This window comes from Leptosomus discolor, chromosome 21 (assembly GCF_034619465.1).
Source record: "Leptosomus discolor isolate bLepDis1 chromosome 21, bLepDis1.hap2, whole genome shotgun sequence".
Taxonomy (NCBI): Eukaryota; Metazoa; Chordata; class Aves; order Leptosomiformes; family Leptosomidae; genus Leptosomus; species Leptosomus discolor.
The window spans coordinates 6,955,810-6,969,542 of NC_141411.1; the positions used below are offsets into that span (position 1 = coordinate 6,955,810).

The following is a 13,733-nucleotide window of genomic DNA, read 5'->3' on the forward strand; positions in this document are numbered from 1 at the left end:
CCTCGTCCCGCTCCGTCCCCGGCTCCGCCCCGCCCCGCCCGGCCCCGCCCCCTTCCCGCCGCCGCTGCGGTCCCGCCCCGCCCCGGCCGCGCCCCCGCCGGTCCCGCCCCGCCCCCGGCAGCGGCGATGGCGGCGGCGGCGGTGCGGGACGCGGCCTCGGCCAGCAGCGCGGGCGCGTGGTCGCTGCGGCACCTGCACCTCGCGCTGCGCGTGTCCTTCGCGGCGGCGGGCGCGGGGCGGCTGCGCGGGACGGCGCGGCTCGAGCTCCGCTGCGCGCGCGAGGGCGCGGGGCCGCTGCGGCTGGACGCGCACCCGAGCCTGGCCGTGCGCCGCGCCGCGCTCCTGCCGCCGCCGGGCCGCACCGGGGACCCCGCGGGCGCCGCCGGGCAGCCGCTGGCCGTCGAGAGCCGCCCCTTCGCCAGCTACGGCACCGCCCTGCACATCGCCCTGCCCCAGCCCCCGCGCGCCGGGCAGCTCCTCACCGTCGAGATCGACTACGAGGCGGGCGAGGGGCCCGGGGTGAGCCGGGGGGCCGCCGGGCCGAGGCGGGCGAGGGGCCCGGGGTGAGCCGGGGGGCCGCCGGGCCGGGGCGGGCAGAGCCCCCAGCCGCGGGGGCCGGGCCCCCGCCCGGCTCCGCCAGCGAGAGCGCCCGCGGGCGAGCGGGCTCCTCACCGGGGGTCCCTCCCGCAGGTGTGCTGGCTGGCCCCCGAGCAGACGGCGGGGAAGCAGAAGCCCTACATGTACACGCAGGGCCAGGCCGTCCTCAACAGGTCCTTCTTCCCCGGCTTCGACACCCCGTCGGTCAAGTGCACGTACTCGGCCACGGTGCAGGTAAGCCGAGTCCCCGGGAGCTCGCCGTGGTGCAGGCCCTGCCGTGCCCCCGCCTGCCCACTGGCAGCAGAACCCCCCGCCCGGTGGTAAGGTCTGCTGGCGGGGAAGCTGCCGGCTCCCTTGCGGGATGCGCCGAAATGTTGGGGCATCGAGCATTGGGGCATCGCGTCGGTGACGCTGCCCGGGCCCCTGCGCAGCGCCCGCACCTCAGAGGCGATGCTTGTCGCACTCGCTTCCAGTCCCGCAGAGAAGGCACGGGGAAACAATTCCTTTCTAGTCCTGATTTTCTCCTGCACAAGCAGACCCCGCGGTGCTCTCGCCTCTGCCCAGCCACGGGTGCCGCTTCGCTCACAAGCAGGTGCCTGTGCCGGCCGTCCCGCCAAGAGCTCTGCTCTCCCGGTGGGAGGTGGCTGAAACGCTCTGTGCTCGATGCCAGGATGTCACCTAACTGTTGGGTGTTCGAGCCTCTGCTCTCCTCATGCTGCTGCGTCTGTCTTAAGTAATTCCTCCTCAGAGAAAACCCTAATTTTGCCCCATAGCAGTCCGAGGGCAGCGAGATGCCCACTCTTGGTGTGTGTAACAGCATGAGGGCAACCAGGACGAGCAGAGTTTGGGGGAACACAGCTAGAGGAGGGGGATGATGCCAAGCGGCACCAGGTCCTGGTGGCGGTGCCGGGGCTGACGAGCCTCCAGGATGGAAGGAGCAGCCGCTGGTCCCCAGGCTTAGTGCAAAGACGGGACTAAATAATCCAAATTCCCTCCTTACATGCGGGCAGTCAAGCGGTGACACCAGCACTGGGCCACCCCGGCGTGCTGGCCTGCTGCGGGCAAGGGGAGCTGCTTATCAGTGTGACACCGAGCCAAGGCTGGTGGCACATGGTAGCTCAGCTGGTGACGCTGGAATTTATTTATTTTGCTTCTTGCTCTAATTTCTGACCTCAAAGCTTTGGCAGCGTCACCCCCAAGGGGTGAGCGTGGGGCTCAGCTGTCGTAGAGCCCCGGTGTGGTGCTTTGTGCCAAGGAAACCATGTTCCCTGTGGCACCGTGGGGGCTCGTTCAGACGAAGAGAGACCGGACAAGTGTCCCAGGGCCCAGCTGAGGCTGGTGGATCAGCCCTGGGTTCTACTTTAGCTTGAGAGCAGGAAAACCCAGCGGTTGTGTAAGAGACGGGAGGAGAGCCAGCGCCTGGAGGACCTGCATCCTTTGCCCTTTCAGCACCTGCAGCTCCAGCATTTCTTTATCTCTCTGGCACCTCGCACGGCAGCTCCAGGTGCCCCGGTGTTGCAGTCAGCCAGTGTTTGAGCCCAAGTGCCGAGTGATGCCGTTGTAGGGACGCAGCTGTGATCCTGAGCTGAGCTCGGGGCGTTGCTGCTCTGCTCTGCGCCCCAAAACCTGCAGTGCCCACAGACCTGGCCCCCTTCAGCGCAGGGGGACGTGTTCGCCATCAGACATGGCGGTGTCCCCGGCTGGGTTAGCCGACATCCCACGCTGTACGTTATGGATCTAATGGGTGTTTTCATCTATGTGTCCAGGTCCCCGAGGGTTTCACGGCTGTGATGAGTGCCACGAGCTGGGAGAAGCAGAAGGATAACACCTTCGTCTTCAAGATGTCCCAGCCGATCCCCTCCTACCTGATTGCTCTGGCTGTCGGGGACATCGTGTCCGCTGACGTTGGCCCGAGGTAAGTGGCTCTGGAGGAGAGCCGAGTGTTAAGCCCTGGCTGTGGGAGCCGCACGGTGAAGCTCCCGTGCCGTGCTGCCCCGTGGCCGCTGCCTGCTGCCTCTCCCTGCACCGCCGGGCTCTGGAGAGCTGGCAGGCGCCGAGACGCCAACTGTAACCGTGTCCTGCTCGGTTCACCGTCTGCTGTGCACATGGTGCTGCGTCATCGGCCTGCGGGCTCTGCCGGGTGAGGGTGCTTCTTGCTCTTGAGAGTGAGGAGGAGCCTGGGTGCTGGGTCCCCTCCCCTTTGGGGGTGTCCCTGGCTCTGCTCGTTCCACCCCCGCGCACAGGAATGAGAGCAGCAGGTCCCCAATCACGGAGGGTCCCACGGCCGCTGGTTCGTCCGGGTTCCCGGCTGTCACAGCAGCCATATAAAAGCCCTTTGACATTTGGGCAAGGGAGGAAGTTGGAGCAGTTTGCACTATCAGCCTCGTTAGCTCCCTTTATCAGCAGATTTTATTTTGCTGGGGAATAAACACGCGCAGTTTTTGTCCGATGAAGCAATAGGGTAAATGTCTGCTAATGGTTAAAACTTCCTCTTGTACACACTCGGTCAGGAGCCGCGTCTGGGCCGAGCCCTGCCTGATCGAGGCTGCGAAGAAGGAGTACGATGGGGTGATTGAGGAGTTCCTGGCGGTTGGAGAGAAGCTCTTCGGACCTTACGTTTGGGGCAGGTACGGCCTCCTGCTCCCCCAGGGCTTTGCTCCCCGGGGCCGGAGAGGGAGCACCCCTCCGTCCCCTGTCGCGTCTGCAGGAGGAGGCGGCTCTGACCTGCTCTTCCCCGGCAGGTACGACATCCTGTTCATGCCGCCCTCCTTCCCCTTCGGCGGGATGGAGAATCCCTGCCTCACCTTTGTGACGCCCTGCCTGCTGGCTGGGGACCGCTCCCTGGCGGACGTCATCATCCACGAGATCTCCCACAGCTGGTTTGGCAACCTGGTCACCAACGCCACGTGGGGCGAGTTTTGGCTGAACGAGGGCTTCACCATGTACGCCCAGAGGCGCATTTCCACCGAGGTCTACGGTGCGTGGCCTTGCCTGGCCACGGGGCGCCGAGTCCCCGTGTGTGGCCGTGCTGTCGCAGGCAGGAGCTGCGTGGGGCCGGGGCCCGTGGCCCGGGGCTCAGCGATCCCCGGAGCCAGCGCTGCGTCTCGGAAGGGGTGAAGAGCAGCGGCCTGCAGTGCCCCGGGGGTTTCGTGTTAGTGACAGAACCGCCTTCACTTTGAGGGGTGGATGGAGCCCCCGCAGCCCCGCGCCAGGGACGTGGGCGCTGCGATCCTCCCCGGCCTCACCTTCCCTGACACCAGCTGCCCTGAGCTCCCCCCTGGACACATGGTCACATCCACCAGCTCAGGCGCTCCCGGCACCGTTTGCTGCACCCAGATAAATTTAAGTGGCTCTAAACCCTGTTGCTAACTGAGGGCTGGGTTGCCACACTTCTCCGCAGCTCTCCCGGTGCCTTGTAATTGGTTTCCTCCTCTCCCAGCTCATGCGCTAACGCCGTTTCCCTCCCGTAGCAGCGCCCGTTGCCTCAACACGCGCAGGGCTCTGGTGGGGGTCTCTGAACGCCTCCGACTTTTCTCTGCCCAGGTCTGGCGTACACCTGCCTGGAGGCTGCGACGGGAAGGGCCCTCCTGCGCCAGCACATGGACAACACAGGGGAGAACCATCCGCTCAACAAGCTGCGGGTGGTCATCGAGCCAGGTCTGTGGGGCGTCCCCGTCCTCCCGCAGCTGGCTGGGGGGGAGCGGGGGCACGTGAGATGTGGTGGCGTGGGGGGGAGCCATCCTGCTGGGGTGTTTCATGGCTTGCAATAAAGCCAGCGCTGGTGGTGGGACCCGAGTGAGGCGATGGGTCCAGGAGGGATGTGACAGGCTTACACCCAGCACAGAAGACAGAAATCTTGGTGCATGTGAGGGCTGTTTTGTTTTGCAGATGGGCAGATGATTGCTGAGGGTTTTCCCTTTTTCTAGGGGTCAATCCGGATGACACGTACAATGAAACGCCCTACGAGAAGGGGTACTGCTTCGTGAGCTACTTGGCCCATCTCGTGGGGGACCAGAGCAAGTTTGATGCCTTCCTCCAGGTCGGTACGAGGAGGTACCAGGCAGAGGTGCCAAGTCATACAGGACCCCGTGGTGGGAGGCCAGAGCGCAGCGGGGCCCTGGGCTGAACAGGGCAGCTGGGGAGAGGAAGAGGAGTTGGGAGATCGAGATGCTCACGGGGGGATGAAATGAGGCCCTGTGCTGGCAGCAGGTGGGGGCAATGCCCAGAGGTGTCCCGGGGGATGCAGGGGGCTGGGCAGCCCCTGCAGGGGGAACGGGGGCTGGTGTCGGCTCGGCAACACTAAACCCCCATGAGATGGAGCACGGGCAGGGCTGGGCAGCGCTGCCAGGGGTGAGCGCGTGCGGCATCACGCCCCGGCCATCCCCGCAGGCCTACGTGAACCGGTTCAAGTTCCAGAGCATCACAGCAGATGACACCCTCGGTTTCTTCCTGGAGTACTTCCCGGAGCTGAAGGAGAAAGGCGTGGACTCCATCCCAGGTCAGCACGATGCCTTCCTGGCCAGGGGACTGGGGTGCCGCTTTGCAAACCAGCACCCTGTGAGCGTCGGAGCCGTCCCGTGTCCCCGCAGACCCTGTGCACGTTGGTTTGTGTGTTCTGTGGAGCCGCTGCTGGCCTCGGCTCTGACGGAGGAGGCGCAGCGCTGGCCGGCGCAGGGTCAGGCACTCACCGGGGCTCAGGCGTGCGCCTGCTCAGGCTGCCTTACCTCCGTGCAAATCCAGTCCATGCTTTGGGCTCAGGTGCTGCTTCATGGGGTGGCTGGCTGAGCCTGGCGTCTCCAGCGTTTGCTGGTGGAGCCGCTGGCGAGTGCTGGGATCGGGCTCGGCCAGTGCCCCAGGCTCAGCTCAGCCTTGCTGTGGAGATCCAGGCTTGGCAGGAGCTTTCCGTGCCGGAGCCGGCTCATCTTGCTGGTGGTGGTGGGGCTGTTGCTGCATAAGCACAGGCCGAGCCCAGGGTGGCTTAATGGCCTCACTCCCTCAGTCTCTGCTTGTCACCATCCCTGGGCAGGTTTGCTGGTGCTGGGGACGCCCTCAGAGAAGGCCGGGGATGCCTGGGCAGCAGCACCTGGTGTGGGGCTCAGAAAATCAGCCCCAGCTCTCCCTCCCTCGCTGCAGGCTTTGAGTTCGACCGCTGGCTGAACACGCCGGGCTGGCCGCCCTACCTGCCCGACCTCTCGCCAGGGGAGCAGCTGATGAAGCCGGCAGATGAGCTGGCAGAGCTCTGGGCAGCCGACGGCTTGAACATAGAGGCGATCGAAGCTGTGGACATCACAGCTTGGAGGACGTACCAGCTGGTCTACTTCCTCGATCAGGTCCTGCAGAAATCCCCCCTGCCAGAAGGTGAGGGCCGGGTCACCTCCCAGGGCACTGGTACCCAGAGCAGAGACAGGGTGACAAGCTCCAGTCCAGCCAGTTGGCTGGGGATGTGAAGACACCTCAGTGGGACACATGGGTGCGTGGCCATCAGCCACTGCAGTCCAGAAGTGCGGTTCCTGGTGGCTGGAAAGCCTCGATCAGCATGGTGAGGGGTGGAGAGCCAGGAGAAGTGTGTCCCTAGATGTATGGGGACATGTGCAGCAGCAGGGAGGAGCTGTCACCTCCCCGTGTCACCTCGTCTCTCCTTGCACTCTGCTGAGGGACCTCCCCACCCTTTGTGCTGGCATCCCAAGCCATCGTGCACGTGGCTCTGCAGGCCTGCCTGGCCCCGGGAGGCCCAACACAGGCACCCTCTTGCCCGGAGCCTGGGATGCTCCAGAGCTGAGGGTGTCGTGAGGCTCAGGGGGTCCAGGGCTGGCCTGAGGCTGGGAGGAGCCCAGAGGTTTTACAGCACAGCCTGGATGGGCTCACAGGGTCCCCTCAGGGCCAGGGCTGGCGCTGGAGGCAGAGCCCATGCAGGGATGGTGACAATCCCTCTCTCACAGGCCACGTGGAGAGGATGAGCAAGATGTACCCGAAGATCTCCAAGGCCCAGAACGCCGAGCTGCGGCTCCGCTGGTGCCAGATCGTCCTCAAGAACAACCTCGAGGCTGAGTACGGCAAGGTCAAGGACTTTCTCCACAGCCAGGTTCGTCCCTGGGCAGCAATGGCTGTGCCTGGCAGCATGCCATTGGGGGAGTGATGGGCATGGGGCACAGGACCTTCCGTGCTGGAGGGCCAGGGGTTGGCTCTTGCTCTTGATAGCCCCACAGAATGGTTTGGGTTGGAAGAGACCTTCAACGACCATGTAGTCCAACCCCCTGCCACAGGCAGGGACACCTCCCACCAGACCAGGTTGCTCCCAGCCCCATCCAACCTGGCCCTGAGCCCTGCCAGGGAGGGGGCAGCCACAGCTGCTCTGGGCAACCTGTGCCAGCATCTCACCACCCTCACCATACATTACTTCCTTATGCCTTATAAGCTCCCTTTATAAGGAGAAGCCTTCTCCTCTCCAGGCTGAACGCCCCCAGCTCTCAGCCTCTCTCCACAGCAGAGGTGTTCCAGCCCTCTGACCATTTCCATGGCCTCCTCTGGACCTGCTCTAACAGGTCCATGTCTGTCTTGCACTGGGGACTCCAGAGCTGGAGGGGTACTGCAGTACTGCGGGGGGGGTCTCACCAGAGCAGAGCAGAGGGGCAGAATCGCCTCCCCCGACCTGCTGGCCACGCTGCTTTTGGTGCAGCCCAGGATACGGGTGGCCTTCTGGGCTGCGGGCACACATTGCCGGGTCATGTCCAATTTGTCACCCACCAGTACCCCCAAGTCCTTCTCCCATCCATCCATCTGTTCATGCCCCAGTCTGTACTGATGGTGAGGATTGCCCTGACCCTGGTGCAGAACCTTGCACTTGGCCTTGTTGAACTTCCAGAGCTTCCTACGGGCCCACTCCTTCTCCAAGGTCAAGGTCTTCTCCCCTCTCCAGGTGCTGCAGTGCCAAGGGCTGCCCACGGCGCCATTTTCCACCCTGTCCCATTCCTCTGTGCTCTCCCTGGCCAAGAGCAGGGCGATGCTGGAGGCGTTGTGCCCTGGGCGGGGGGGGCGGGGGCTCCTGGGGCTTCACCCCACTGGAGCTGGGGAGGAGGTAGGGGTGTAACCCCCGCTCTGTCTCTGCAGGGGAAGCAGAAGTACACCCTGCCGCTCTACCGTGCCATGTGGGCTGGGTCGGAGTCAGCCCGGGCCCTGGCCATGGAGACCTTCTCTGCTACAGCGCCCCAGCTCCACGTCAACGTCCAGAACTATGTCAAGAAGATCCTGGGCTTGGAGGTGACAGAGGACTAATGCAGCCTGGGCTCTGCTCCCTCCCTGGGCTCTGCTCCCTCCGTGGACTCTCCCTCTGGCAGGACCTCGGTGCTCTCTCCCTCACTGCACACATTTCCTTATTAAAATTTGTAATTTCTTCTCTTTTTGTGCTTTTCCTGTTCCCAGTGACCCATGGGCAGCCTTAGCGTGACTCTCTGTTCCTCCTGCCCAGGAACCGGGCTCGTGCCCCAGGAGGGGACCCCACCAGCCCTGCTCTGGTATGTGCAGGTCACTCCAGGAGGCTGGTGGCTTCTCCTGCTGTTGGCACAGGAGCGATGGGCCTGACGTTAGTGTCTTTAGGCTGGAGCGGCTGAGGGAGGCCTTGGTCCTTGCTGGGTTCTTGCCAAGCTGTCACAGGTCCAACGTGGCAGTGGGGACAGGGGGGAGCTGGTCCTCTGCCGTGGGGTGGGGCGGCTGGTGCTGCCTGCACCATGGGGACCTGACCCTGCAGGCGCCGCGGTGGCAGCGGAGTGGCAAAACTGGGACCTCTTGGCTTCAGCACCCCGGGTGCTGCAGAAGGCGGAGGCCGAGTTGGGGATTGCTTCTCCTCCTCCCTCTTTAGCCACCAAGGCGCCTGCCCCCCTCCCAGTCACGCCGGGGCTCACTTCGGGGTTGGGGAAAGGGGTGCAGGCAGCGTGTGCCCGCCCCAGCTCCGGGCAGGCAGGAGGAGGTGAAGGCACCCACTGTCACTGCACGGCCCTGGGGGAACCCGTGCCCGGTGGGGGCTAAAACCGTCTCGTAAACCTGGACTTAACCCACGGGAGTGGTGACGGCAGATTTCTGAACAGCAGCGTAAAGCGGGGGGGGCTCTGCCCCCTGCGCAGCCTGACGGGCTTTTAGCCAGGCCCTGACCCCAAAGGCCGTGAGCCCCAACAGGCACGGCCGTGGTGCCATGGGCTTCCTGGGACCTGCTCTTTGCAGTTTGCTGGGATAAATCCTGGAGGGTGGACAACGGTGCAAGGTAAAGCGTGACTTAGGGGCTTTGAAGACCCACTGTGGCCTACCTATGGCAGAGACGGTAGGAATATGACAAAGCTGGAGAGCCACACTGTTCCTTATTCCTCACCAATGCAGGAACATGAGACACCCCCTAAAATTCCAGTACGAACCTGCTCGAGGCTGCACTATCACCAGTAACCTGCTGGCCATAAAGGCCCCCAAGGCCACCGTCTCCAAAGCATGCTCTGAGGTGGTGACGATGAGAACACCCGATCGCCTTAGAAAGCCCAAATAATCTCATGGTGTGTGCTGGCCCTGCCGGGCTTCCCCTCCCGAGAGCCCTCAGGAAACCCTGGGGTGCCCCGTGGGGCTGGCAGGGCCGTCCCCTTTGGGCTGTGTGGCCGCCTGAGCCTACGGGAAGGTTGGCCCATTTCTCCTGACAGCCCCAGCACTTCTCTTACCTCCTTCTCCCGAGGGTCGGCCCAGTCCCGCAGGGCCAAACCGCGGGGGGACCCGCCGCAGCCCCCAACCGCGGAGAGACCTGCCGCAGCCCCCACTGGGCTCCCAGGTGTGGGGAAGACAGCTCAGGCTGAAGGGGTCAGCCTTGCCCACGGGGCAGGTCCCCAGCTCCTCTCTCGGAGGGGTGCACAATCCCAGCACCCCGCCCAGAGGCAAATCACCACGATGACCCCACAGCGCCACGGACCGCAATTTTTCAGACAATAAATCCCCTCGATGCAATGCAACTCTGACCGGGCACCACCATCACTAGAGCTGGGACTAAGCCAAAACCACCTCCAAAGCAAAGACACCCGCAGTGCCCAGGCTCAGAGGGCAACAGGCTCAGGCATAAACTCTAAACCCCAAATTATTTGAGAAAATGGAGTCAAAGGGGCTGGTTATGGCCTGATTGAAATCAGCCTGTTCTTACTGAGGCAACGAGGCTGCGCATGTTTGGGAAATGGGTGTCCTCTAGTGGATTCAGCATTGTTGAAAACAACTTGTAGTCTTCTTGCAAGCTGCAGCGTCCAACCTTTCTCGATCTGCAGGTCCTCTGGTTTCCCAGACTGTCGGTACAATTAACGTGATCCCTGACAAGAGACTTCATTACTTATGAGGCATCTGGAAATAATCCCCCCGGCTGAAAATGAGCCCTTGGCTCTCAGATGCATCTGCCACCTCTGGTGTGACTCACTCACCTGAGCAGGCCACCAGCTGGGGGACAGACGAGGTGGTCCCTAAAGCACTTCCCTTGGACAAAATGAAACGACGCATCCTCCATCACACAGAGCCTGCCAGGCCCTCAGCCCACCGAAGCACCCGCACATCGCACTACAGGATGCTGAAGAGGAGCTCACGGCTCGTACCACCCCGGGGACACTTTGCTGGCCCGAATTAAAAACCACGGCCACAAGGGTGGAAACACGGGGGCTGGGCAGCTGTGCTTCTCCAGAGGGATCTTCCGCTGCTCCAGCTCAAGCCAACTCCTGCCATTCCAGGCAGGGCGGCACCACGTCAGCGCTGCCTCGCGCTTCGCCTCTGCGAACCGCCGCAGCGTAAGGCAGGACACGGGTTTGAGTCTCAGCCGCCGCGTCGCTCCCTCCTCTGCGCTGCCCTGGCGGCTCTGGGGCTGGGGAGCAGCTCTGCCGGCAGAAGTTTCACCAGCACCAGCTGATCTCCGACGCTCCGCCAGCCAGCCGAGCTGCACCATCCACAGCCGAGGAGAGGTAAAGCTCCTCTCCCCTCTGCAGCGTGGGAACCATCCAGCACGGCGGGGAGCTGCAACCGGGAGGGGACAGCAGCTGCTTCTGCACCGGCTGCCTTCGTTCACCTTCCTGCGAAGGCAGCGACTAACGAAGACACTTCAGCATAAAATTAGTAACCAGATGTAGCACGCTTATTTTTAACAGAGTGACCTTCATCAAGCTCGGAGCTCTTTTTGCCTTATTTTTTCCAAAATGAAAGCCAAGTCAATCATGAAATGCCATGAGAAGTTGTTAACTCTTTATTAATAAATTGATTTAGAAAGGCTTAGCGAGACAGGATTAATGGATTTGATGGTCAGAAAGGACCACTGTAATCTTCCAGTCCGCCCCGCTGCAGAGCACAGGTCTGCACTTCCTGCAGCCCACCAACCGAGGCAGTTGCAAAAGGGCTTATCTTTTAATCCACGCTGTGGAGAGTCGCTGACAGTCACTACATTCTGGTCCAACAGTCAGCCTCACTGCAAACACCACGCTCTCTGTTTCCAGTTCTGTTACACCCGACTTCCCCCTACAGCCCCTGGCTGTATCAGCTGAAGCTCTTTAAACAGTACTCTTCAAATACTGTGTTTCAAAGGACTCTCTGAGTCATGACAGCTCTATGTTATAGTATAAAAGTAATAATGGGCTTGAGCCTGAACTTAGTTACTCCCAAAACCACGTGGAGTAAGTTCATTCCTGTAATGGTTTCAACTTTACAGAGACCAAACCCTTCTCCACAGAGGTACAAACCAAGCAAATCCATGGGAGAGCAAGTCAGCTGTCCACGCTCCTCCAGGCTGCCTGCTACATTGTGCAGACACCGAGCAGCTCAGTATGGAATGGTAAGAGAGGCAGCCGTAAAGTGCTAGGTTTTTTTGAGGAACAAATGAGAAGTTCGATTACCAAAGTATGTCATATGTCTGAGCCCAGCTCTGCGCACTGCTTGTCTGATATGTGGTTAGCTAACGACTCTATGATGTCAAGAAGGAGCAGCTGACTTAGGGAGCGGAGATTTGGCAACTTGGAGACCTTCAAGGAAAAGAAAAACAGAACAGAAAAAACAAAGAAATTAAAACCCTCCCAGATCACAGCTGAAGTACCACCGTGTCACCCCTGCCACCCCACGTGCGTCAGGCAGGTCAGGCAAGTCAAAGGCTGGGCACGTACGGTGTGAAACACAGCGGTGGAGCTGGGCTGCAGAGGGCGGCCCATGGGGCTCCGGTCACGACCTTCTGCACTTGGAACCCGATTTCAGACTGCTGCACAGAGGGGATGGGAACAGAGAGGAGCGGGAATGCTGAGCCCAGCGCTGCCTCTCGGAAAGGAGGGCAACTACTGGTTATATTGACAACTCTGCTGCCAACGGCTGCCAGCTAAGCGCCCTCCTAAAAGCGCAGTCGGGCACCAGCACAGCCCTCAATTTGAAGTCTGTGCGTTTCTACGGAGAACGTGCCTTAGGACCTGCTCCTCTCTTTGCTCCTGTGTGCTCCTAAGGAGAGGTCGTGCTTAGTGCCCGTGCTGGGTTTGCTGGCATGCCTCCTGCAGTCAAAGCAGGTCACCGGAGCACTGGCCAACAAAAACCTTCACCACACCAGATATATGAGAATCTACAGGAAACTTTATGCTCCTGGACTGTTCAGAAGCTCAACTGTTGTCAAAAAGGAGCTCTACACATTCTTTCCTTCTCCACAACCTCATAGCAACGAGTCAGTAATCCCTCCAGATTTCTAGAGTTACTAACGTACATGCCCAGCCTTGAAGGTGGACTCTGCCCAAAAGCTCATCCACTTACCCAGCCCCTATTAACTGATCTAATAAAAGATTATCACCTCACTCTAAGAAGCCTGACTGTGATAAAGAATAAAGATGTCCTGAGCATCTTTTGAAACCCAGGAAGGAAATGGCTGAGTACACTTTCAGAAAGAGCTCAGCACATGTGCTTGAAGGAATATCCCCACAATAAGGGTCTGCGAGGACCGGGAGGGGAGGAGACCCCCTTAACGCTAGCGGGAACGATGCCCTGCGCCGAGGCACGCGCTGCGGCGGAACAGATCAGGGTGTCAGTGCAAACACTTCACAACAGCAGTTTTATTAGGGCTTTTGCACAGTACTGACACACAGAGCCCAGAAACACGTTGCCCAAAGTAGCGAACCGCTGGGAACAGCTCTTCGATTAACGCTCTTACCGTGGGGAAAACTCCTTCATGGTCCGAATTGAGACCAGCTGGAAGCACAGGAGACCCCAACGGCCGTACACGCCACCTGCCTCAGCCCTGATGACCCCCCCGGGCTTGCACAGCCAGAACGAACCACCCTGCAGAGCCTGTGCCTTGCCAGGGAGCAGGACGGCAAGAATTCGTGTCCAGCCACACATAGAGTCACCCAGCGCTGGGCCAAAAATCACACACTGAAGCCTCTCAGGCCAAAGAAAAACATTGCATAATTAAAGATTTCTTCGTGCACATCTGCTTGACAGTCTTCCAGCCACATTTTGATGGAAACTGTTCTAACAGTCAACAGTTTAAATATAAAACATTCCCACATATTCCGGTTAGCGGAGTACAATGGAGTGACGCCCTTCAGTTCAAATCTGTGTCTGAATGTCGCAACGCTCATTTCCCCCAGTACATTCTGGTGAGAATCACACCAACCTGTTTGTCTTCCTGTGGTCTCCACTGGGAAGTTAAGACTGTGAGATTTCAGCTCTCAGGGGCTGCGAAGCGTTGACCCCACAGCCCAGGAGACGTCCCTACCCTGTGACCCGCAGCGGGGCCGCCCCGCAGGGCTCGGGAGGCAGAAGAACGGACGTAAGATGGAGGTGGGGGCTGTAACCTTGGGCTGGGGAGGCTCCACTGGGAGCGTGAGGCCTGGATGCCGGCTCCTCTCTCAAAGTTTTTCATGCGTTTTCAGTGATTTCTGAACATAAAATGCATCACGTTGGTCACTAATAAAGAGCCTGAACACCTCCCTCTGCCTCATCTCCAGACACAAACTGGACTCAGCAGTGCTTTCCTTGCCCACGGGCAGTGGTGGGAGGACTGAGAGTTTAAACATACAGAAGCAAGCACGCTGCTTGAGTAATAACTAGCGGGTTACTATCAGTAAGGGTGTGGCATCCAGAAATCCCAATTCCTATGATTTATCTACCAATTTCAACAA

General features: G+C 60.7%; 2 protein-coding genes across 2 annotated transcripts in view; one reads left to right on the top strand and one right to left on the bottom strand.

Moving 5' to 3' along the window:
* Window positions 1-738: 738 nt before the first annotated feature.
* Window positions 739-7,916, top strand: RNPEP (arginyl aminopeptidase). Its single transcript, XM_086476487.1, has 10 exons — window positions 739-831; window positions 2,364-2,512; window positions 3,108-3,224; window positions 3,339-3,574; window positions 4,141-4,254; window positions 4,524-4,636; window positions 4,987-5,095; window positions 5,731-5,955; window positions 6,537-6,679; window positions 7,705-7,916. The coding sequence occupies exons 1-10, from the start codon at window positions 739-741 to the stop codon at window positions 7,867-7,869; spliced, it is 1,464 nt and encodes a 487-aa protein (XP_086332613.1). The 3' UTR covers window positions 7,870-7,916.
* A 2,895-nt stretch (window positions 7,917-10,811) lies between these two features.
* The window catches only part of LZTR1 (leucine zipper like post translational regulator 1), a 35,227-nt gene continuing 32,305 nt past the window's right edge, over window positions 10,812-13,733 (bottom strand). Inside the window, exon 20 of the mRNA XM_086476420.1 lies at window positions 10,812-11,603. Within this exon, the coding sequence (XP_086332546.1) occupies window positions 11,487-11,603 (117 nt within the window). The 3' untranslated portion in view covers window positions 10,812-11,486. The remainder of the gene's footprint in view (window positions 11,604-13,733) is intronic.